Source organism: Saccopteryx leptura, chromosome 4 (assembly GCF_036850995.1).
Source record: "Saccopteryx leptura isolate mSacLep1 chromosome 4, mSacLep1_pri_phased_curated, whole genome shotgun sequence".
Taxonomy (NCBI): Eukaryota; Metazoa; Chordata; class Mammalia; order Chiroptera; family Emballonuridae; genus Saccopteryx; species Saccopteryx leptura.
Window position 1 is genome coordinate 48,303,150 of NC_089506.1, and position 27,013 is coordinate 48,330,162.

Below are 27,013 nucleotides of genomic sequence, written 5' to 3' on the forward strand. Positions count from 1 at the left end.
ATGTTGAAAACAAACTTATAAATATTCTCCAAAACTCTTCATTTTCCATGCAATTGGACGAATCTGCCACTGCAGATAATGATGCTTTATTGATGGCATATGTACGCTATTTTGATGAAAACAGTATATTACGAGAAGAAATGCTATTGGCAATAAATCTCATCACAGAAACAATAGGATTATCTATATTTAATACTGTGAGAACATACTTTACAAAAAATAATATTCATTTGAATAGTATTGTTGCATGCTCCAACAATATTGGAGCACCATCAATGGTAGGTAGCTATCGTGGATTTTTTGTTTATTTGAAGCAGGAAATGCCAAATGTTTTATGTATTCATTGTGTGCTACACAGACAACATCTAAGTACAAGTCTCCATTCATCATTAATTATAATAATTCGAGCCATAAACAAGATCAAATCCAATGCAAAGAATGATAGAATATTTCGGCAGCTTTGCCAGGACAATAATGAAGATTTTTTAAGTTACTTTTGCACACAGAAGTTCAGTGGCTATCAAAAGGGTACATCTTTGGCTAGATTTGTAGCATTATATGATAGTGTCATACAATTTTTTTTTTTTTTTGTAGTTTTCTGAAGCTGGAAACGGGGAGAGACAGTCAGACAGACTCCCGCATGCGCCCGACCAGGATCCACCCGGCACGCCCACCAGGGGGCGATGATCTGCCCCTCCGGGGCATCGCTCTGCCGCGAGCAGAGCCACTCTAGCGCCTGGGGCAGAGGCCAAGGAGCCATCTCCAGCGCCCGGGCCATCTTTGCTCCAATGGAGCCTTGGCTGCGGGAGGGGAAGAGAGAGACAGAGAGGAAGGAGGGGGGGGGGTGGAGAAGCAAATGGGCGCTTCTCCTATGTGCCCTGGCCAGGAATTGAACCCGGGTCCCCCCGCACGCCAGGCCGTCGCTCTACCGCTGAGCCAACCGGCCAGGGCCAATTTTTTGAAAGTAATAATGAGACCAATCTGTGTCAACAGTTAAAAACAGTAAAGAATGATGCCTATTACTTGGCAGATATTTTCAAGAGATTTAACGATGTCAATTTGCAGCTTCAAGGAGCTAATAAAACTCTTATAGGTTGCCAAAGTATTGTGCTATTATTTATTGACAAACTTGAACTACTTCATCATAATCTATTGAAGAGAGAATTTCATCAGTTTCCTCAATTATCATCTATAAAAGATGATGTAACTCCAGAGGATATTGACAGATTCAGTAGCCACCTCAATGAACTTAAACTAGACATGGAAAAACGATTTGAAGATATTTTGAAATTGAAGGTATATAACTAGATGAAAAACCCTTTTACCACAAATATTATATTATAGAGGCTGATACAACTTGCCAAGAAGAACTGTTAGAAATTAGATATGATGAAGAAAGTAAACATAAATTCGACAGTGGTGGATATGAAAACCTATGGCAAAATAAAAAAATGCCAGTCTTATATCCAAATATGTGGAAAACGGTATTCAGTTTATTGATACCTTTCCCTACCTCATATCTTGTGGAATCAGGATTTAGTGCTGTTAATCATATTATGACGAAAGAAAGAAACCGCCTGAATATTTACGAAAGGGGAGACCTTCGTTTGTTCCTCACAAAAATTGAACTAGATATTCAATATTTAGTTTCCCAGCATCAGCCTCAGGAATCCCACTAATAATTCAATTAACTAATATAATTTCTATGTATGCAAAGTATAAATAAAAAGACAGATTTAACTATAGTAAGTTGTTTTATAAAGATTTATTCTGCCAAACTTAGTGAAAATCCAACATAAAGTACTTGGTAAGTAATTATTATTATATGCTTTAACTTGCTGTAACTCTGCTTTATAAATTTTATAAAGTAAAGTTACTTCCCTACTTTATAAATCACCACTATTGTGGAACCGGTGGGCGGTTAGAAAATTTAACTACTAACAGAGATACAAAAGTGGGTAGTAGGTATAAAAAGGTTGACTACCCCTAGTTTAAAGCATGAATGAGAGGTAAATTATTATTTGAAGAACTCACTGGGGAAATTGAAAAGGACTATATGCATAATGGTTTGGGGTCACATTGCCAAGGTCCAAGTTTCTCTGCAGCTTCTGCTTAGCTTTGTAACCACAGGGCAGGTCCTTAGCTTGCCTGAGTCCTGTTAATGCTTAATGGCATCATGTCTCCATGTGACTGCTTGGATTTAAATCCCGGCTCTGCCCTCCATTACCTGTGGGACCTTAAACAAGTCACTTTACTTTCTCTGAGCCTCAGCTACCTCACTTAATAAAGTATAAATAGTAAGGCCCACTTCATATAATTTTTGTGAAGATAGAATGAGTTAATACACTGCTGTGCTTAGAAGTGCACCTGATACACAGTAGGTGCTATGTTATTATTCCTATAATAAGTGAGTGTTAGTAATTTCACAGGGACCGTATTCTTTTGGGGAGGTAATAAAGAGTTGATACTAAATTTTAATGTACCTAGAAAGTAAATAAAAGTCATCTGTTCTGATAAGGAACAACTTTCTTTACTTTTTAAATAAATGACTTTTTTTTTCAATATATTGATACTATTCACTTCTCCCATCTTATTTCCTTCCAATAAGAGAGTGCTTCATTGGAAGCAATGACCTCGTCCTGAGTCAAGAGGTCTGCCTTGAGCCTGACCAGGTGGTAGCACATGGATAGAGCATTGGACTGGGATGCGGAAGACCCAGGTTCGAGACCCCAAGGTCACCAGCTTAAGCAGAGCTCACCAGCTTGGACCCAAGGTCGCTGGCTTGAGCAAGGGGTTACTCAGTCTGCTGTAGCCCCACAGTCAAGGCACATATGAGAAAGCAATCAATGAACAAGTAAAGTGTCGCAACGAAAAACTGAAGATTGATGCTTCTTATCTCTCTCTGTTCCTGTCTGTCTGTCCCTATCTATCCCTCTCTCTGATTCTCTCTCTGTGTGTAAAAAAAAAAAAAAGAAAAAAAAAAGGGGGGGGTCTTCCTTGAGGCATCATTTATTTCACATTAACTTTAAAAAAAGATACTTACAAGAATAAAAAAGAATTTACTGAACCAAAAAATATGTATACTTATGGGGATTATTCTAAATACACATCCAGTGTTAATTTAGCTTGGAACGCTACATGTAAAAGTGTGAATAAGATACGTATCTGCAGGCCCTGGTAAGGCTAACTGACATTGGTTAGAATGTCATCCTGATACACCAAGGTTGCGGGTTTGATGACGGGTCAGGACACATACAAGAATCAACAAATGAGTGCGTAAATAAGTGAAACAAATCGATGTTCCTCTCTCTTTCTCTGCCCCAGCACCCTGTGTCTCTCCCTTTCTCTTTAAAAATCAATCAATTAAAGAAAAAAGATACCTATCTGCATAATCATTGAGAAGGACACTGAAAATATGATACCAACATCTGGATAGCAGAACTCTGTCTGTCCCTCTAGTCACTACTGAGAGGCATGGTGATAACCCCTGGGCAAATCACATGAGTGCCTGAGCCATAGCACCTTCAGTGTAGACTATGTTCTTTGGGACACAAACAAGTATAACAAAACCCTGTGTTTTGAAGACATACTAACTGGATCTAAGTGATGTGAAATTATGCAGTGATTTTTTTACAAGGGTCTCAAAGCATTTAACCTCACAACTTTGAGAGAAAAAATATATTGGAACAAGTCACAAAACCAAAGTGAATTGGCTCAGTGGTAGAGCGTCGGCCTGGCATGCAGGAGTCCAGGGTTCGATTCCCAGCCAGGGCACACAGGAGAGGTGCCCATCTGCTTCTCCACCCCTCCCCCCCTCCTTCCTCTCTGTCTCTCTCTTCCCCTCCCACAGCCAAGGCTCCATTGGAGCCAAGTTTGCCCGGGTGCTGAGAATGGCTCCATGGCCTCTGCCTCAGGCACTAGAGTGGCTCTGGTCGCAACAGAGCAATGCCCCGGATGGGCAGAGCATCGCCTCATGGTGAGCATGCCGGGTGGATCCCGGTCGGGCACATGCGAGAGTCTGCCTGACTGCTTCCCCATTTCCAGCTTCAGAAAAATACAAAACAAAAAACAAAACAAAACAAAAAAACCCAAAGTGAAAATATAGGTCTCATTACTGAGAGTTTACTGTCTTTTAGAACACTATAGGTTGAACCCTCTGTGGCATAGTCTCTACAAGATAGAGGCACAGACAAGCCTGGAATAGAGCAGTCTCTGTTTATGAGTCACTTGATTTCTTCAGGTTTTAAAATCAGTTTCCTGTGTAAAATCAAGCTAAGAATATGTAAAAACATTTTCATAAAAAAGAATGAGAATTCAGTGCTAAGGAGGGTTTATGATTTTTATTTGCAAGTGACAGCCACATGTTTTACTATGTTTTGTTTTGTTTTTCCTGGAACCCTAAACCTCAACTATGAAGTGAGCTGAAGGAATTTTGGCAGAATCTCTTTTCATAGCTTTCTATTTTAAAGTGGAAGTCACTAATTACAAAAAACATTTAATCATCTCTGGATTACAAGGTCTTTTCTCAATGCAAGAAATATTATATTGGAGGGGGAGAAAGGTTAACAAATTCAGATTACTCAATTTTTAAAAGGCATCAACATGCTATGTATAACAAGTCAACCCAAATAGCTCACGATTCTTATGTGCTAATACTACACAATTTCAATTACACAGAAAAGGAAGATAACAAAGTCAGTCATATTGTACAACTGAAAATCCACAATGGCAAAAAACAACACTATTACCATTTCTGACATTTTTAGCAAAGCATGCAGAATGCTTTATCTCTAACAATGTATAATACACTAACCTTCCTGGATTCCCTGAAAAAAAGATAGCATTGATTTCTCTGAAGAAGACTTAACCCAGATTCTCTAAAATAAGAAGAAATGTTTTCAACTATAAAACATATGAGAGGGATAAAATGCAGCTTTTCCCTATCATATCCGTAAGCATTAACCACACTGATAAGAATTTTTGACTTAATGGAGTCCTCTAAGTAAACCACCAGAACATTTACCTGTATCGTCCTCTGAGTGCCATCAATGTTGACAGACAATAAGGGTGAAGCCAGGTTCCACGTACTGGTCACATTTAGTTTCGACCCATCAACTTCCACCTGTTGTGACACGAAATAAGACTGTTACCATGAAGAAAGACAGAAAACTGATCTCAAGTTCACTGCTGCATACAAAGCAGCAGCCATTTTAAACAGATGGCTCCCAAGCAACCTGTCATGTTTACTGCTCCCACCATGAAAGACAGGGTCCAACAAGAGTCTTCTCAGCTGTCCCTGGGGAGAGGTGAAGGGCCTGGGCACAGCTGCCTTTGGGTACTGAGGTTTCAAGTCATTTCCACTAAGTAACAAACAGCCTTCTAACTCTAAACCTATCTGGACATGCTACATTTACTGCAATTAGACAAGTAATGCAGATAAATTCCAGTGACATTTTGCAACCCACACAACAGGGCCTGCATATAATATCCTCTCCAAGGACCAAGAAAAAACTTTTCTGTGTTCATTTTAATGAAGGACTAGGCACTGTTATCTTAATTAAACAGAAGCTTTAATTAGGCAAAATTCTTTGGTGTTGAATATTAAAAGTCCATTTTGAACTTTGCAAAGTTCTGTCATATTTTTGTCGATCATAAATGACTAATTTCATCAAGTCATCAGTCATGAAGAGACCAAAAAAAAAAAATCCCATAATCTTTTAAAACAGATATTCATAAGAGAAAAATTTTTACTTTCATGTAAATATCATAACAGTAATTGAAAGAAAAATAAATTGAAGCTAATTTAAAAGTACTGTTATTTCTTCCTTTTCACTCCCTCATTCCTTAACTCTTTAATGAGAGTTGTAAAAATAATATTATTGTTTTAAGTCTATAGTAAACAAGCTAACAGATATTGAAGTTTGTTGAAATGTCAAACTTGACTTGCAGCAGAGCCAACATATACTGTATGATCCCTCATAATTCCCTCACTATCACTTAATTCTCTTGAAAGACATTCACTTATTAAAATAAAGGAAACGTACATTTAGGCAAATATATATACATACACAGATGTATTTTTTGAATAAATATGTATGTATATATATTATTTCCCTATAATGTGGTCATAAAGTATAGACACAAAGACATGCTACTGGCTATGTAATGAAATATCAGTAGGACATATATGACGAGGAAGAGGGGGCAGAATAAGTCTACAGTTGTTTATATGAAAAATAATACATTAATAAATAATAATGCAAGAATAAACTCTGTGTTTCATGTACTCATAACTATAAATCGACTTCTTCCCACCCCTGTACTATGTACTCACTTGTGTTTTGGGGTTTAGTGGCCTCCCTCTATAAACAGTACAGTTCAGTAACAGGGAAAAAACAATGGCTTTGGAATTAGACTGACTTGAGTTTCACTTGACATATTTTTTAATTTAATTTTTCAATTACAATTTACATTCACCATTATTTTGTTTTAAAAATTATGTACAGTGCCAGGTGGGTATGTGAAATATCAGGGGGAGCACTTTGTAAAGTTTATGACTGTCGCACAACTAGCTTATACACCTGAGTCTCACTTGATATTGATGTTCTACTAAGTTGGAGTTGTTTAATAAAGCTGGTAAACTAAAGTTTACCACTCTGAGCTTTAGTTTCCAAACTATACAGTAATATGGTAAAAATATCTATCTAAGAAGAGTGCTATAAAAATTAAGTAAGTTAACATATGAACGTTTCTACCAATATACCTGTCATGGTAGTTCCTACATATTTTTTCCCTTCTCCTGTCTCTGATGGTTTTACAACACTACCCTAAAATGTTTTAAAAATAAGGTCTGAAAATCACATCATCTCATATATTAGTTGCTATCAAACACTATACAATAAAGATGAGGAGCAGAAAGACTGAAGTCTTGATTAAAGTAGCACTAATACATTTTTAAACGATCCTCTTTAAGACTTCTCCCCAAATGAAATATCTCCTTATAATGGAAGCTTTCCAAAAGAAGCTCTCAGCAGAGAGATGTTTAGAAATAGTAAGTACTGAAAATACCTTATAAAACTGAAAATATCTGCTTTGAAATGGCTTCTAAATTTAAAGGGTTAAAAAAGCTCAACAAACAATTATAAAAGTTTTGTTTTATTTGTTTTAAAAAAGCTAAAGGCTATAAAGAATTTTGAATAATTATTAGAAGTTTATATTTTATATTAATTTCAAATCAAAAGGGCTAAGAGAATGAAACTGTAATCACCATCTTTAGGTTACATGAAGGGGAATTGAGAAAAAAACTTATACACTCAAATCATGTTAGAGAGAGAAAGAACAAACTTACTACAACCTGAAATAAACATTTTTATGAATGTTTAAACAAAATTTGTTTTATCTATATGATAGAATATTATTGTCAATAAAAAGAAATGAAATGCTGATCCACGTTGCAGTATGAATGAACCAGAAAACACGATCCTGGAAGAAGCCAGTCACAGAGGACCACAAATTACATGGTTTTGTTTATATGAAATGTCCAGAAGAGAAAAATCCATAGACATAAAGTAAATTAGTGGTTGCTTTGAGCAAAGGGTGGGGTGGAAATGGATGAAGAGATGGAGAGTAACAACTATGGGTAATGAGACTTTTAAAAAATATATTATTTATTAATTTGAGAGAGAGAGAAAGAGAGAAACACATCACTCTGTTCCTGTATGTGGCCACAGAGGGCATCAGACCAGCAACCTTTGCACACCTGGATGATGCTCCAACCACTGAGCAACCCAGCCAGGGCAGTAGTGGGACTTTTTATTTGGCATTATGAAAGTATTTTCAAGTTGATTGTGGAGAGGGTTGCATGACTCTGTAAATATGATACATGTCATTGAATTATACAGTTTAATGGACAAGTTTAAGGTATGTGAATTATATTTCAATAAAGCTGTTAAAAAAATAAGTAACAAATGAAACAAAGGGGGAGGAATTTTACTTTTCCAAAAAGCAGTACTTTTGAGAGGAATTAAAGATGACCTAAAAGTGGATATATATATAAGGTCTATCAGAAAGTTCTGCCCATTTTGGAATAAAACAAAATACAAATTTTTCTTACCGTCAATAAACTTTATTAAATAATATAATTGCCATTATTATTAATGATTTCTTGCCAGCATGAGGGCAATTTGTATATCCCATTTTTGAAAAATGTTTTATCTTTTGATGCAAAAAATTGAACCAGTGCTTGTTTGATATCTTCTTCATTTTTGAATTTTTTGCCCTTCAAAAAATTTTGTAAAGACAAAAACAAGTGATAGTCAGAGGGTGCTAAATTCAGGGAACATGGTGGATGCGACAGACATGTTTCTGTAGCACTTCTTCCTTGTTAAAATTCGTAAAAATTACAGTGGCGTAAATGAACTTTATCAGTAGCCATGGGTACACTATCGCTTCCTACATAAGACTAACGTGAATCAACTTTGTTTTAGTTAATTTGCTACGTCAGTATGTATACATTAAGTGATAAAAATAGAGAGGCACACATGCGCCAAATAAACATGTGCTTACGTGTTGAAACTTGTGATAAAAACGAACAGAACTTTCCGGTAGACCATATATATATATCCACTTCGGTATTATTAAGATATGTCATCTCGTAAATTAATCTACATGTCCAGTGTAATTCCAAGAAAAAGTCCAGCCTGACCAGGCGGTGGCGCAGTGGACAGAGCATCGGACTGGGATGTGGAGGACCCAGGTTCGAGATCCCGAGGTCGCCAGCTTGAGCACGGGCTCATCTGGTTTGAGCAAAGCTCACCGGCTTGGACCCAAGGTCGCTGGCTTGAGCAAGGGGTTACTCGGTCTGCTGAAGGCCCGCGGTCAAGGCACACATGAGAAAGTAATCAATGAACAACTAAGATGTCGCAAAGCGCAATGAAAAACTAATGATTGATGCTTCTCATCTCTCTGTTCCTGTCTGTCTGTCCTGCCCATCCCTCTCTCTGACTCTCTGTCTCTGAAAAAAAAAAAAAAGAAAGAAAAAGAAAAAGTCCAGCCTGACCAGGCCATGGCACAGTGGACAGAGCATCAGACGTGGAAGATCCTGGTTTGAGACCCTGAGGTCGCCAGCTTGGGCACGGGCTCATCTGGTTTGAGCAAGGCTCACCAGCTTGAGCCCAAGGTCGCTGGCTTGAGCAAGGGGTCACTCAGTCTGCTGTAGCCCTCCAGTCAAGACACATATGAGAAAGCAATCAATGAACAACTAAGGTGCCGCAACAAAGAATTGATGCTTCTCATCTCTCCCCCTTCCTGTCTGTCTGTCCCTATATGTCCCTCTCTTTGACTCTGTCTCTGTCACACAAAAAACCAAACAAACAAAAAAATAAATAAATAAATTTTTTAAAAAAAATAAAAAGTCCAGCAGGCTTTTCTTTAGTAGAAATTAATAAGCTGATTTTATATGCAAATGTACATATATATAAATAGATTATTGAAGGATTTTGAAAATTAAGCAAATTTGGAGAATTCATGCTACTTGATTTTAAGGCTTCCCATAAAGGTACAGTAATCAAGACACTGGTTTAAAAACAGACATATTCATTAATAGAACAAAATTAAGAATTCAGAAACCTACACATAAATGGCTAGTTGATTTTCCATAAAAGTGCCAAGATATTAAAGGTGGAAATATAATTCATCAACAAATAGCGCCAGAACAATTGAAAACATCCATAATAAAAAAATTAACTCACGCCATGAAAAACACTTCAAATATTTAAAACTAATAGTAAAACCTAAAATTATAAAACTTCTGAAAGAAAACATGGGAGAAAATCTTTATGATCTTGGGCCAGGCGGATTTCTTAGGACACATGCACACAAAAAAATCTTACAAGAAAAAGTAGATGAACTGGACTTCATCAAAGTTATAAATTTTTACTTGAAAGACACTGTTAAGAAAGTCAAGCCACAAATTGGGACAAAATATTTGCCCAACATATTTCTGATAAAGGGCTTGTATCTAAAATATACAAAATATGTATTTATAACTGAATAAGAAAAACAAGTAATGTTTTTAGTGGTCAAAAAATTTGGTCAGAGACTTCACCAAAGAAGAAAAATAAATGACAAACACATCATTAATTGGTCATTAGAAAAAGGCTATACAAATGTTGGAGAGGCTGTGGAGAAAAAGGAACCCTCATCCACTGTTGGTGGGAATGTAAAGTAGTACAACCATTATGGAAGAAAGTATGGTGGTTCCTCAAAAAACTGAAAATAGAACTACCTTATGACCCAGCAATCCCTCTACTGGGTATATACCCCAAAAACTCAGAAAAATTGATACGTAAAGACACATGCAGCCCCATGTTCATTGCAGCATTGTTCACAGTGGCCAGGACATGGAAACAACCAAAAAGCCCGTCAATAGACGACTAGATAAAGAAGATGTGGCACATATACACTATGGAATACTATTCAGCCATAAGAAATAATGACATCGGAACATTTACAGCAAAATGGTGGGATCTTGATAACATTATACGAAGTGAAATAAGTACATCAGAAAAAAACAGGAACTGCATTATTCCATACGTAGGTGGGACATAAAAGTGAAACTAAGAGACATTGATAAGAGTGTGGTGGTTACGGGGGGGGGGAGGGGGGAAAGGGACAGGGAAAGGGGGAGGGGGAGGGGCACAAAGAAAACTAGATAGAAGGTGACAGAGGACAATCTGACTTTGGGTGATGGGTATGCAACATATTTGAAAGACAAGATAACCTGGACTTGTTGATCTTGTTGATCTTTGAATATATGTAACCTGATTTATTGATGTCGCCCCATTAAAAAAATAAAATTATAATTAAAAAAAAAAAAAGAAAGAAAGAAAAAGGCTATAGAGCCTGGCCGGTTGGCTCAGTGGTAGAGCGTCGGCCTGGCGTGCTGAAGTCCCGGGTTCGATTTCCAGCCAAGGCACACAGGAGAAGCACCCATCTGCTTCTCCACCCCTCCCCCTCTCCTTCCTCTCTGTCTCTCTCTTCCCCTCCAGCAGCCGAGGCTCCATTGGAGCAAAGATGGCCCGGGCGCTGGGGATGGCTCCTTGGCCTCTGCCCCAGGCGCTAGAGTGGCTCTGGTCGCAACAGAGCAATGCCCTGGAGGGGCAGAGCATCGCCCCCTGGTGGGCATGCCGGGTGGATCCCGGTCAGGCGCATGCGAGAGTCTGTCTGACTGCCTCCCCGTTTCCAGCTTCAGAAAAATACAAAAAAAAGAAAATTAAATTAAAAAAAAAAAGAAAAAGGCTATAATTAAAATTGTAATGAAATAGCACTACCTACACATTAGGATGGCTAAAATGAAAAATAACAATAAAATACTAAGAGCTGACAAAGATGTGGAACAATTAGAATTTTCATACATTGCTGGAAGAACGTAAAATAGTAGACCCCTTCAGAAAACTCCGGAAAAATGAAAAGATATGTACATACAAAGAACTATACATGAATGTATAGTTTTAGTATTATTAAGATATGTTATCTCCCAAGTTGATGTATATATTTAGTGTAATTCCAATAAAAAATAGAAATTTGTTTATGATAGCATAATATATGTTAGAACGTTTACATCGCCACAAATTGAAAAAAAAAACAAAAGCGCAATTAACTGATTAATGGATAACTAAATATGGTTATATATACAATGAAAAAGTAATTATCAATAATCATCTCAAAGGTATTACACTAGGAGAAAAAAGGCTGACTCAAAAGAGTACATACTGTATCATTTCCTTTTATGTGACAGAAATCAGATCAGTGTTTCCCAGGGGTTAAGGATGGGAGGATAACTTGGACTGGGAAAAATACTGAGGGGATAGTTTGGAATGATGGAAAAATGCTACATCTTTATTTTGGTGGTGGATCACACAACTATATATATTTGTCATGGTAGGGAATCAGAAGTTTCTACCTATCGTGATAGGATGACTAGAGAAGTTCTAGGTCAGGACAAAGACCACATATTACAGGGGACTCCAAGATTGCAGGAAACATTAACGGGGACTGTGAGTAGCAGAAACCCCTTCAGTTACAAACAGGATAAACCATTACTGAACACTCACTAGTCCAGGTTCTCCTTCTAAGGACAGTGTGGGTCTGAGTTCTCCTCTCTAACTCTGTACTTATGAAGGGAGTCTGATTACCTGCCCCCCAAAGGCCCCTTTTACATTTACCCAGAGGCCACACCTTAATGGAAGCTGGAGGAAGGGAAGAGACCTGCAACACTGTGGCACCTCAAAGACAATGTTTAAACCCAGAGTCCAAGATCCTGTTTATTGCCAAGTTCCCCCCTCATGCTCTACTGTAGGTAGAGGGCATATGAGAAGATTAGGTGTGCCAGACAATAAAGAAACATTTTCCTTGTGCACCTGGTAAGTAAAGAGTATAATTTTGCAACTTCACTATATAATTGAGAAAATTAAGCTACCATAGCTACAAAATCATTATCTATGAACATATATTTAAATTTTAATGAGGAAAGAGAACATGCCGAAAGCCATCATATGTCTTCTCAGGCTTCAAGCAGTAAACAGATTTCTCAAAAAGAAAGAAAAGAAAACAGCCTGACCAGGTAGTGGACTGGGACGCGAAGGACCCAGGTTCCCCGAGGTTGCTGGCTTAAGCGCAGGCTCATCCAGCTTAACAGTGGGATTGCTGCCTTGAGCGTGAGATCATAGACTTGACCCCATGGTCACTAGCTTGAGCCCAAAGGTTGCTGGCTTGGAGCCCAAGGTTGCTGGCTTAAATAAGGGATCACTGGCTCTGCTGTAGCCCTCCAGTCAAGGCACATATGAGAAAGCAATCAATGAACAACTAAGGTGCTGCAACAAAGAATTGATGCTTCTCATTTCTCTCCCTTTCTGTCTGTCTGTCCCTCTCTTTGACTCTGTCTCTGTCAAAAAGCAAACAAACGTAATTTTGAACAGCTGATGCAATGATTCAATTGATGCTATCATTCAATGTGTGAAATCTATATGTAAGTATGAGCTACAGGAAAGGTAAGAAATATTTCTTTGAGCCATGTTTGAATACCATAGAAAGGAAGGGGCAGACTGAACTGAAGAATTCTTGTTACTATGCCTTACATATTGTCCACACCTAATTCTTTACCCAAGGGTGACTGAAGCAGTAGAGGTAAAGTAGCATTTCCTTATTGTAACACTGAGAACCTGCCATAAAGAAACACCCTATCTTTTCAATTCCACAAGCAAATGGGAAATGAAACCTAGGACAAAAATAAATAAATAAATAACAGACTTGGTAGGAGAGTATTCAGGTAGCAAGTTTAATAAGGAAAAGCTGCAGGCTGCCCATGCTTATACCCAACCACCTACCCTACTGCAACTAATAATCAGAAAATAACCAATACTAGATCTTTGCACACAAACTGCAAAAAAAAAATTTATAAAGAGAAAATGACAAAGAGCATATAACACAAGAACTACTCAAAGAAACACAGGAAGAGTTCGGATAAATAATTCTACAAAGTCTCAAAGACAACCATAGGAAACATGACCCCTCTTTAAAAAAAATGAACTCAAAGAAGGAAAACAAAGGTTCAAAGAAGAGATCATACAACAACAGAAGGAAATGAAAATCAAGCTGGCAGAACTCAGAAAAAAAATGAAGAGAAAAATAACATTATAAAGATAAAAGCCACATTAAGAAGCAACCAAAAATAGAATGTGTGACTAAAAAGACAAGGGAATGGAGAAATCATATAAAACAAAACAGAAAAGACCAACAATATAAAAGCAATTTATAGAGAAGGCTATAGATATGGAGAAGGGAGAAATGGGATCCAAAAAAAAAAAAACCAAAGTCTTCCTTGAAAGGCTTAAAAAGAAAAAAAAAAAAAAAAAAGCAAATTCCAAGATATAATAGGGTAAAGCTTTTCAGAATAAATAAAACCTTAAATTTATAAAACGGTGATATTTATGGAATGATAAAATAAGTAAAAAATTACATGGGTATTTAGGCACAGATAAGAATACATGCACAAGCAAGAAAGAAACCTCAATTAAATCTAATTTCTCAAGAGCAACATTGATAACAGAAGACCACAAAGCCATGTGGTCTAACTACTAAAAATAATTGGGTCACCCCCCCCAATTTTATACCCAGCCAAGATGTCATTAAAGCACATATTATATATCTTATAGCATGTAAGAACTTAGTAACTCTCCTTTAAAAATTAGGCATCTCTATATATTCTGATATGAAGTCATCCCAAAGAATAGTGAATACAATATGCTATCATTTAAGAAAATAACAAATCTGTACCCCTGTATTTTTAAAGGCATCAGCTATTTCTGGACTAAATATAAGAGAAGTAAAAGTGCTGAGGAATAGGGACAGAAAGGAGACTTGCTTTTTACTGCAAATCCACTTATACTTTTTAAATTTTGCCCTGTATACATATATTATATATTTTAAAATTTTTAAGTGAGGATAAGTATAAGTACTAACATCCCCTCTCATTATAGCATGCAGTCAATACCTAGATTTTCACTAATAGGTACACAACAAACAGTAGCTGTTCTTTTTTTTTTCCCCCTGTATTTTTCTGAAGTTGGAAACAGGGAGGCAGTCAAACAGACTCCCGCATGCGCCTGACAGAGATCCACCTGGCATGCCCACCAGGGGGCAATGCTGTGCCCATCTGGGGCATCACTCCGTTGCAACCAGAGTCATTCTAGCGACTGAGGCAGAAGCCATGGAGCCATCCTCAGCACCCGGGCCAACTTTGCTCCAATGGAGCCTCGGCTGCAGGAGGGGAAGAGAGAGACAGAGAGGAAGGAGAGGGGGAGGAGTGGAGAAGCAGATGGGCGCTTCTCCTGTGTGCCCTGGATGGGAATCGAACCCGGGACTCCTGCACGCCAGGCAGACGCTCTACCACTGAGCAAATCGGCCAGGGCCAGTAGCTGTTCTTTTAAAATTTCGTTTGGGTTAACAGAGCAATAGTCATTTCAATTTTCCTGGTTGTAGATTTACTGATTTCACCTATGGCACCCCTTTCTATTGTACAATGTACCTCAGATCATCTCTCTTTCTCAACTTTTATTCATCTGAAAACAGCAAACCTACATCAGCAATGCTGAATGAAGATCTCTTCTAGGTCTAAAATTCTATGGTTTTATGGTTACAAAGCCCCTTCATTTAAACTGTAGTTAGACAGTTAATTGCTAAGATGTCATCATATTCCAATATTAGAAAGAAATATTTAATTTTTTCAGACATCTGTTAAAGCAGGGGTCCCCAAACTACGGCCCATGGGCCGCATGCAGCCCCCTGAGGCCATTTATCTGGCCCCCACCGCACTTCCAGAAGGGGCACCTCTTTCATTGGTGGTCAGTGAGAGGAGCATAGTTCCCATTGAAATACTGGTCAGTTTGTTGATTGAAATTTACTTGTTCTTTATTTTAAATATTGTATTTGTTCCCGTTTTGTTTTTTTACTTTAAAATAAGATATGTGCAATGTGCACAGGGATTTGTTCATATTTTTTTTATAGTCTGGCCCTCCAACAGTCTGAGGGACAGTGAACTGGTCCCCTGTGTAAAAAGTTTGGGGACCCCTGTGTTAAAGGTTGGAAGTTTTCAAGATCTTTCCTTTAATAATAAAAACTAACAAAATAAGTAAAATTCAGTATGGAGATAAAAAGAAAAACACCAAGAGTGAAATGACAAATGATATAATACTCTGGGACTCAGAATTTCACACCTTTTATGGCAGACAGTATTGTAGAAATGTTCTAGCATTAAGAAAATACTAGAATATTTTAGATTATTCTAAAACTCTGTCTTTTAAAAACAATCAAAAGACAAAACATCTCTGTTTAGATATGCTAAACCAAACATAAAGATTTTATGTCTTCAGCTTAAAAAGATTTAGGATTGAAAATGTGCAAAATTTACATTAATTATCTTCTACTACTTACCCACACTGTTGGCAGATGACCTCCTCTTTCCTTTACCAAAATTGAAGCTGAAGGCCTCTTATTTTCTTATATCATCAACCATCCTTTACTTACGTCTCCTGCACTGGCTGCTTCCCCTCTGTTTCCAAGCAGGCACAGGGCTCCCACACCTTCACTGCATGGGCACTGGAACCACTATGCTCTGTAACTACCAAACCACTTCTCCCCAGGTCTCTGACAGGTTCTAGAACAAATGTGCTGTACCTATGTTCTTACCACATATCTTTCCCCTTCTATAACCTTCCACAGTCTGGCTGTTAAAGTGTATTCTTCAATGTCACAAATCTACTCAGAAATTTTTATATTCTCTTCTTAATCCTTATTATTTTTTACTTCTCAGCAGTAGGCAAAAGCTTTCTGAAGCTGTGATCGTTAAGCTAAGATGTGAAGAGTGAGAACAAATTCATGTGGTAGCGATAGGTGGGTAAGTGTGAATGCCCAGAGAGAATATTTCAGAGGGAATATCATGTAAAACAAAATTCTCTGAGGCAAGAAAGAGCTTACCTTATTTGAAAACCAGTGTGCAGAAAACAAAGAACATAGCCCTGGAGAGAGTGGAGAGCAATGAGAAACACTAGAGGATTCCAACTGAAGAGTGCCAGCATCAGCCTTCTTTTTTTATTTTTTATTTTGAGAGAGAGACAGACAGAGACAGACAGAAAAGAAGAGAGATGAGAAGCATCAACTTGTAGTTGAGCACCTTAGCTGTTCATTGATTGCTTCTCATATGTGCCTTGATCAGGGAGCTACAGCTGAGCCGCCGTCCCCTTGCTCAAGCCAGTGACCTTGGGCTCAAGCCAGAGACCATGGCATGGGGTCATGTCATTGATCCCACGCTCAAGGTGGCAACCCTGTGCTCAAGCTGGTGAGCCTGCGCTCAAGCCAGTGATCTCGGGGTTTTGAACCTGGGTCCTCGGTGTCCCAGGCTGATGCTCTATCCTCTGCACCACTGTCTGGTCAGGCCAACCTTTTATTTTTAAATAATAATTCTGGCTACAGTTTATAGAATGAGTTAGATACAACAAAAATTAAAATTATGGTGGTCCTCCAGGCAGAGGAGAACAGAAGCTCCATCTCCACACATGCTGCAGATGGCTTTTTCAGTCTACCTGAATCATTACCAGCTAGAAGCAGAGGTCACTGGGACTTGGACGTGAGCTGCAAAGTACAGAATTGTGACAACAATTCCAGTGCCATGCGGACTTTTCCTGGAGGTGGACTTTTCTTGTACTCCTGCTCCCTGTGACAGCTCCTAACAGACTGAACTGGGGTTGGGTTGCATTTTTCAGGGATTTGGCATGGTGTTGGGGCCAACTTGGACTTGGTGAACATGTTAAGGACACTACTCTTTTATGGATTCTTGCTGTATTGGCCAAGAGTTTGCTTAAAGGCTTTAATCACTGTAAAAAAAAATAGAAGACTGGCCTGACCTGTGGTGGCGCAGTGGATAAAGCGTCAACCTGGAAATGCTGAGGTCGCCGGTTCGAAACCCTGGGCTTGCCTGGTCAAGGCACATATGGGAGTTGATGCTTCCAGCTCCTCCCCCACTTCTCTCTCTCTGTCTCTCCTCTCTCTCTGTCTCTCCCTCTCCTCTCTAAAATGAATAAATAAAAAAAAATAGAAGACTGGATAAAGAAGATGTGGCACATGTACACTGTGGTGTACTACTCAGCCATAAGAAATGATGACATCGGATCACTTACAACAAAATGGTGGGATCTTGATAACATTATACGGAGTGAAATAAGTAAGTCAGAAAAAAACAAGAACTGCAGGATTCCATACATTGGTGGGACAAAAAAACGAGACTAAGAGACATGGACAAGAGAGTGGTGGTTACAGGGGGCGGGGGGAGGGAGGGAGGGAAAGAAGGAGAGGGGGAGGGGAAGGGTAGGGGCACAAAGAAAACTAGATAGAAGGCGATGGAGGACAATCTGACTTTGGGTGATGGTTATGCAACAGAATTGAATGACAAGATAACCTGGACATGTTTTCTTTGAATATATGTACCCTGATTTATTGATGTCACCCCATTAAAATTAAAAAAATTTTATTAATAAAAATATTATGGTGGTCATGTCTAGGCTACTGATAGTGGAGAAAAGTGCGATACTCAGGAGTAACATAAAGTGAAGAAACAAAGTGGGAAGTGTGAAAACAGCAGTCAAGATATGACATAGTCACTGAGAAAGAGGAGAGTGAGCTTAATAGAAAAACATCAAAACAGCTGCCCAATGTAGGATGCTAGGCCACACTGGGACATCATGCCCATGTAATGATGTAAATGCACTCTTGGTGTGTGCTTTTCTCCAGCAATGCTCAGCTACTTTGTGTGATGTAGCCAAAAAGAGAGGGGGAGGCTGCGTTCATTTGAGCCTGGGTCTGATGGAAAAACGAACGGACTGAGAATGTTAAGGTTACTTGCACATGAATGACTATAATGTCAGGCCAGGGTACCTAAGTAGGATAAAGCAATGGTCCCCAACCTTTTTTGGGCCACGGACCGGTTTAATGTCAGAAAATATTTTCACGGACCGGCCTTTAGGGTGGGATGGATAAATGTGTCACGTGACCAAGACAAGCCTCAAGAGTGAGTCTTAGACGGATGTAACAGAGGGAATCTGGTCATTTTTTTAAAATAAAACATCGTTCAGACTTAAATATAAATAAAACGGAAATAATGTAAGTTATTTATTCTTTCTCTGCAGACTGGTACCAAATGGCGCACGGACCGGTGCCGGTCTGAGGCCCGGGGGTTGGGGACCACTGGGATAAAGGATGGAAAACAGGAGTGGGGTCCATGGATGGAGGGAAAATATAAGGACTTGTGTATGGAGGCAGAAACAGACCATAAACTGGTTGCTAGGCTTCAGAGGCAGGGGAGGGAACCTGAAGGTTGCCAAGAGGAAGGGCAGGTAGTAATGTAGGCCAATGGTGTCAACTTCAAAAATCAGGGTTTCATAAGAGAAAGGGGAACCGCGGTCCAGAATGACAACAGAATAATAATCCCACCTCCCTTCTCTGTTGATAACAAAACAAGAGAGATACAGAGGGCACAGTGGAAAGGGTTGAGAGGAAATAAGATTATATCAAAGAGCACAGGAAACAGCTTCCGGAGCAAAAGATGACTGGAGAGGCTTTCCACAGTCATCCTTCTCTTCATCTTCACCTAGACCGCCGCCTTAGCCCACACCTGCCTGGCTCACCTGGACTGCTGGACAGACTAGTCTTTCCACATATATCCTTCCGTATTTCCAATGGGTTCTCCTCACTACAGGCAGATAAACTGGTAACCATAAAACTGATCATTTACAGAATTAGGGGTAAAGGGGAAATCAAGAAACTATGAGAATGACCGAGGTCCTGCCTGCTTTTGAAAAGTGTAACTCCAAAAAGATGTGTAATACTGCAACATTTAGCACGGGGACATCACATGCCTCACCATCCTAGCATCAATTAAAGGTTATATTTTATTTAAAGTATTGATATTATAACTTTGAATTAGTCAGAACAAAGCTATATTGGGTAGAATTCATGAAATTGATCTCAGCACACTATTTTCTGACAACTTCTCCCGGCTTAATCAAAGAGATCAGTTTAATTGAAAATTGTTCATAATATTATTTATAATGTTTAAGACAACACTTCAAAGACATGATTTCTTTTCCATTTCAAGAAAGCATTTCATTCACATTTAATAATCACAAATAAACCTGTAACTTTGTATTTCATTAAAAGCATTTAACTGCATTTGTGATACAAATAATGTTGATGTGGAACCTTTTCCATGAGTTGTTTGGAACATTCAATTTTCCTATCTACGTAATCATAAGGGAAAAAGAAAGTACACACCCTAAATTAATTTGAGATTTGAGAGAGATTACTTACATCCTTTACCATTAAAAAACAAAAAAAGCACTTCCTCAGAGATACCTCATGACAGTTAAAAACATTACGGCTTCTATTGCTGTAGGCACCTGCTAAACATTTTTTTTTCAAGATTAGGAATGTAAAAGTTACAAAACAAAATATTTGCCAAAAAGCATTTCCAAAAATAATATGAATTTGGGAAGATACAGGCTACAAGAAGGGTTTCTGATTCACCATACAAGTCTTTTTTTTTTTTTTAACCATACAAGTCTTTTTTTTTTTTTTTTAACCATACAAGTCATTCTTTTTTTTTTTTTGGTCATACTCAAGTATTCCATTACTTGAAAAAGGCTTTGATCATATAACTTGCTTCTATTTCTGAAAAACAATGTGAAGGGTAAAAACGATTTGTGGATCAAGCTATAACTAATTCCCAGGAGGGAAAGGTTGAAAACATCTGCAATGATCTCATTTGACTATTAGGTTAGAAAGGATCTTAGAAATACTCCAACCCAAACCTCCTGCTCCTATTTTACATATAAGGAAATTAAAGAGCCATATAAAATATGTAAGTTATAAAAGCAATTATCTTGTAATTCTCCTGAGAGCATTTCTTGTAAATTCAGGTGTCAAAAGCGTAAGTAGCAAATGTAATCTAAATACTAAGGTGTAGTACTTGTATATAGTAGACATACTGTATATTTACCTTGAAAGAATATTGTTCTAGATAAAGATATTTATTGGTTCTTTTTGAATCTTATCTCTTAACTACTGCTAAGAAAAATAAGAGTATATCAAATAGATGAGGTATATCCACATTTGCCAGTAACAAAATACACAAACAAATTGCGATATTGCCACTGTTTAACAATATAGTTTACTGACTTCCACATAAACTGGGCTAGATATGTGAAACACAAACATATATATATATTTTAATTCTAAAAAAGGTTGAGAATAAAAGGCACACAATTTGCTTATTGTTTAGATCTAATAACTGCTAAGTTACTTGCTTCAGCATTTACTTCTCAGGTAAAATATGACAATAATAACACAAACATTTCATTCTATGATGATAATTAATGGTTCTTAACATTTTAATATGAACTACAAGTGCCTTATATCTTAATATGACACAAAAAGCATAGGTATTCTTTATTCTGCTCATCTATTTATTAAAAATAATTTTTATTACAAAATATAGTTATAATACTTCTAGTGCCCTTTCAGCAGGAAATGAGATGCTTGTTCTCTGAAAACAAGAGGAGACACCATTTTTCATAAGTTTCTTCTTTATCACTATCACCTTGGAAAGTCTTTTACTTCTCTCTCAAGTATTAATAATGACAAAAACATCAAGAGGAATTAGACATAATAATGATGATGATCTGTTAATCTGTCACAAAAGATTATATTAAATATGCATGTGTTATAAATGTAATTGAATTTATCTCAAAGGATGTGAATTGCAAAAATCAATTTTAGGTACTGATCTAACAAGCATCCAGGCTGACTAGTTTGTTTAATTATCACCTCATTAATTGATCAGTAACAACTTTAATTTCAGTTGTATGTATTTTTTTTAATCTTACATTATTTTGTAAACTGTTTAATTATAGTAGTAGTTTCTTTTGGATTGGTGTGATAAGGTCATTTTCTGCAGATAATACTGTAAATTATATCCACTTAATGAATAACTCCAGGTAGATGAGTTTAGCATAAGGAGCAACTGAAGCTGTCTTTATTTCACCAAACCTATTAAATAAATTACGGTGGAATCCTGTGTTTACTATATGATGTTGTCATCAATAGTCCAAATGACTGTATTTGAACCTCACCTCCACATGTTACCTAATCAATCATGCCTCGGATTCCTGATATGCAAAGCATATGCTCACAAAGTTGTTGTGGAGAATAAAGTGAAACACTTAGACTAGTACCTGGCATATAATAAGCCCTCAATAAATGCTGGTTGTTGGTAGTTCAACTTAGTGATACTATATACTCCTCCAAAAATAATGATTATTCTCTATCTATTTTTCTCCTTTTTTTTTTTTTTTTTTGTATTTTTCTGAGGCAGTCAGACAGACTCCCGCATGCGCCCAACCGGGATCCACCCGGCACGCCCACCAGGGGGCGATGCTCTGCCCATCCAGGGCGTCGCTCTGTCCCGACCAGAGCCACTCTAGCGCCTGAGGCAGAGGCCATGGAGCCATCCCCAGCGCCCAGGCCATCTTTGCTCCAATGGAGCCTTGGTTGCGGGAGGGGAAGAGAGAGACAGAGAGGAAGGAGAAGAGGAGGGGTGGAGAAGCATATGGGCGCTTCTCCTGTGTGCCCTGGCCGGGAATCAAACCCGGGACTTCCGCATGCCAGGCCGACGCTCTACCACTGAGCCAACCGGCCGGGGCCTATTTTTCTCCTTTTTTAAACATACCTACTTTAGTTTTTCTATTTTTCTTGTGCTTCCATTAATACCTCCTCCATTATTTATCCTTTCAATTCCATCTGATTCCTATTAGCACTTCTGCTTTTCATATGTATTTCACTGCCACAGATGTCACCCAATCAGATCCCGTTTTACTTAAGCTGGTGGCTCACCACCATAGGACCCACACAGGATGTTTACAATAATATCCGAGTCCTCCCTCTTCCTAAATTCCCATACGCTGCAATGGTAACATGATATTTCCTAATCCCACCTCCTTTATATTATCTGTTTAGCATTCTAGGACTATCTTTAGACACAGACACACACAATTTGCATTGAATAGCTGATTTCTCCTAACCCACAACGAAAATAATTAATACTATGTTTTCTATATTCTTACCTTCCAGGGATTATCTAGCAGGTCTGTACTCTTAGTCTCTGTGGCCACCATTGACATTATTCCTAATACATACACCATGATATTTATTATCTCTTTTCTTTTTAAAATTTTTTTAATTATTTTATTTATTCATTTAGAGAGAGGGGACAGAAAGAGAGAGAGAGGGAGAGAGAAGGGGGGGGAAGGATCAGAAAGCATCAACTCCCATATGTGCCTTGACCAGGGAAGCCCAGGGTTTTGAACCGGCAACCTCAGTGTCCCAGGTCGACACTTTAACCACTGTGCCACTGCAGGTCAGGCTATTATCTCTTTTCTACATTGCACTATCAATAGTATATTTGATCATTTTATATTTGTATTTTAAACTTGTGCTGGCAAATTTACTCCCCAAAATTAATGTATATTTTATGTCCTTAAAACTTCTTCATGAATTATAAATCCAATTATAATAGAATGGTTTTTAAAGATAAAATAAAATGACTTGACACATTTAAAAAAAATAGAATGTTTTTTAAGCATGAACAAAAATGCTTACGAACATTTTTTGCTATCATTGTAGCCCAGTTTCTTTGTTGAATAAAGGTGAGACATAGGAATTGATGCCCCAAAACTATTCATCAAATCAATCCAGTGAACAAGCTAGCAATCAGCCTATTACTCTATAACTATCAATCACACCTGAAGGAAGATCCTGGTAAAAACCTAACACCCATTAAGTTGATCAAAACAAATAATGCACTTGGAAAGAGCCACTGGAACAGTGTATAAATCACTCATATAACCTTTCTTATAAGTAAGCTTAACTGAGGTACCAGTATTTTTTCATTGCTCTTAATAGGAAACAGAAAAATGGTGCAATCAGTTTCTATTGTCCTAATGAATGGCTGGGGAAGGTATTTTTTTACTTTGTTCCTTTTTTGTTAAATAATTTCAAATATACATAGAAATTGTAGCAATAGTAAACCAAGCTCAGATTTCCAAGCTGTTAGCACTTTTTTCCAGTAAAGAAGTGTTAGGATGTCTCAATGCCCCTTGGTATTTCAGCATGGATTCTCTACTACAAGGACACTCTGTACTGTACAACCAGCAAATCAGGAAGTTAATATCAACCCAATGTTACCATCAAATCCACAAGCCCTATTCAGATATGGCCAGTCGCTCCAATCACGCCCTTTGTGGCATGTCTGATATCTAATTTGCACTCTAGCATTTAGCTGTCAGATCTCTTTGGTCTGTCCCTCGGCAACAGTTCTTTAATTTTGCTTTGTCTTTCATGACCTTGCCATTTTTGAAGAGTACAGACCAGATACTTTGTAATGTGTCCCTTCATTTGGAGACTACTTCCTCACGATAATGCATTTTTACCAGGAATACTAAAGCATCATAGCAGGAGGTACATGATGTTACCAGTGAAGTGACTTTATCATGGCTAAGATGATTTCTGCCAAGTTTGCCCACTGTAACTTTAAATACACCTAAATTTGTTTCTGTATCTATCTATAAAAAACATGAATTCACACTGCTCCTTCCAATTCCAATCCAACACCACAAGGTACATTTTAGCCTTCCTCCGTTCTATACTTGTATCTCTCTTCGCTGACAGTGAGAAATCCGTCTTCTATTATACACCTAACTAACAAGGTCATTACTTCTTTCTTTTTCAGTTTGTCCAATATACATATATATGTCATATTCTCTAATATATTCCATAATACTTCAAAGAGTATATATTAGAAGAAGAATATAATAGTGCTTTACCTAAAAGAGGTCAACTGAATTGATACTATGTGAAGTTTTAAAAGAAAAAATTTCTCTTTATAGAAAAAAGGAACAGTATACTAGATGACCACTGACAGAGGTCTGAGAATTTAGGATACTGAAAGATCTCCTACCACTCAACAAACTTTAAAAAAAAAAAAGAGCACCAATTTATAAGGTGTGCCGTATGTGTCTTAGAGTACTCCAGAAATTTTTTAAAAGGTAAGGATATATTAAACAAGAACAGAACATGGTACTCATTGTACTAGTCCCTAAACTTTGTTTATGCTTTAAATTTTCTATAGTAAAAAATTAAAGAATATAGATCATCAGGTCAGGGCAATTATATGGACAGTCCTATTTGGCCCTAAAGAATTCCAGTCCACACAGTTGATTAATCAGCAAGTCAGTGTGGCCATCACGAGGAGGGCCTACGGACGAGTCAGATCACAAGTAGGGCTGACAAAAGCTCACTCATTCTACAAGACACTCCATTCACTACGTTTTGGTTGCTTGGCGCTTTCTCCTCCACTATTGCTGACATTTCTCTCTTCCCAAATTCTGTTATCAACTACTAAACCAAATGCAAACTCTTCTCTTTTTCTTTTTCTACTTAGCAACCCACCCAAATAAAAAATTTTTCCAAAGCCTTATTGCTAGTAAGCTACAATTCTATTTACTTTTATTGACCAGCTAAAAATGTCTGTCAAGTTTTCTAGCTCAAAATCTTTCTTGGCTTCTGGTTGCTTAATAAATAAAATTTTTCACATGGCCCTCAAGGTCTTTGGTACTAATGGCCTCACTCTAACAACCTATCATTCCTACTTTTCTTCCCTCTTTCTTTTATATTCAACAAACATGCACAGGCCCTGTTCCTTGAACTTTATTCCTACTATTTTCTAAACTTAGAATAGTCAACTCAGCCTATTAGACTGTTACCATCTACCCTTTCATTACCTACTACACATGCTTTTTATTTTGTGTTGTTTGCTCTTAACTTTCTGCCTCATTCCCTCCCAGTCCTTTATAACCACCTACAATGCCATTAGTCCTCAGCTACATTGGTTAGTGCCTTTCCTTTCTTTGAATTTCTATAACATTGTGTATCTCTATGCACTTATCAAATTAGTCTTTACGTTATGATCAGCACAACACCTCACAACTAAACAGGAAGCTTATAAGGGCATGTTAGTGTCCTATTCCTCCATGTCCCTCATGAAGAACTGAACAGTGCTTTGATGTTGAAGATTTATGGGTCTTTAATAAATACTATATGAAAAAATAAAAATTACCTAATTCAATGAGATAGAAAAATCAAACTTTTATTTATTTGATAGCTAGAACACTATCAAAGCTGTATTTTTAACTTAAATATAATAACATAAAGCAGAGAAAGACATATTCACTTTCCTCTTCTTAATGCAAGTTATTCTAATGAGTAGCTTTTTGTTTAGATTGCTGACCACTGACAACATAATTCTAGTTGAAAACTCCGCCAAACAGATTTTTTAAATTGTTTTAAAATTTTATTTCATATTATTGATTTTAGAGATGGAAGAAAGGAGAGAGAGTAACAGAAACATTGACCTGTTTCTGTATGTGCCTTGACCAGGGACTGAACTGGCAACCTCTGCATACGAAGATGTTCTAACTAACAGAGCTATCTGGCCAGGGCATCCTCAAAAAGATTTTTTTTTTTTTTTCTTTTTTCTGAAGCTGGAAACAGGGCGAGACAGTCAGACAGACTCCCGCATGCGCCCGACCGGGATCCACCCGGCACGCCCACCAGGGGCTGTGCTCTGCCCCCCAGGGGGCGATGCTCTGCCCATCCTGGGCGTCGCCATATTGCGACCAGAGCCACTCTAGCGCCTGAGGCAGAGGCCACAGAGCCATGCCCAGCGCCCGGGCCATCTTTGCTCCAATGGAGCCTTGGCTGCGGGAGGGGAAGAGAGAGACAGAGAGGAAAGCGCGGCGGAGGGGTGGAGAAGCAAATGGGCGCTTCTCCTATGTGCCCTGGCCGGGAATCGAACCCGGGTCCTCCGCACGCTAGGCCGACGCTCTACCTCTGAGCCAACCGGCCAGGGCAAAAAGATTTTTGATAAAATAAATTTTAAGCAAAAATATTTTTAATCTTAATGTCATATAAAGTCTTGATAATATTTGTATTTAAAAATCCACATGTGCTTATAATAAAATATTAAAGTTATTTCAACCATATAAGGAACTCCATTAAGCCCTTTAGTGATACAAAATCTGCACATACTCTGGTATTTATTTTTATTTTTATTATTATTATTATTATTACTATTATCTTTTTTTTTTTTTTAGTGAAGAGAGAGAGCAAACAGTGACAGACAGGAAGGGAGAGAGATAAGAAACATCAATTCGTAGTTGCAGCACCTTAGTTGTTTATTGATTGCTTTTTCATATGTGCCTTAATGGGGGGAGGGGGGCTCCAGCCAAGCCAAGCCAGTAATCCCTTGTTCAAGCCAGTGTCCTGGGGCTCAAGCCAGCAACATTGGGTTTCA

General features: G+C 37.9%; 1 protein-coding gene across 2 annotated transcripts in view; it reads right to left on the reverse strand.

The window, feature by feature from the left end:
- The window catches only part of PCCA (propionyl-CoA carboxylase subunit alpha), a 446,596-nt gene that overhangs the window by 94,390 nt on the left and 325,193 nt on the right, over window positions 1–27,013 (reverse strand). For both annotated transcript variants that reach the window (XM_066380610.1, XM_066380609.1), the window contains exon 20: window positions 5,024–5,122. In XM_066380610.1, the coding sequence (XP_066236707.1) occupies window positions 5,024–5,122 (99 nt within the window). The remainder of the gene's footprint in view (window positions 1–5,023; window positions 5,123–27,013) is intronic.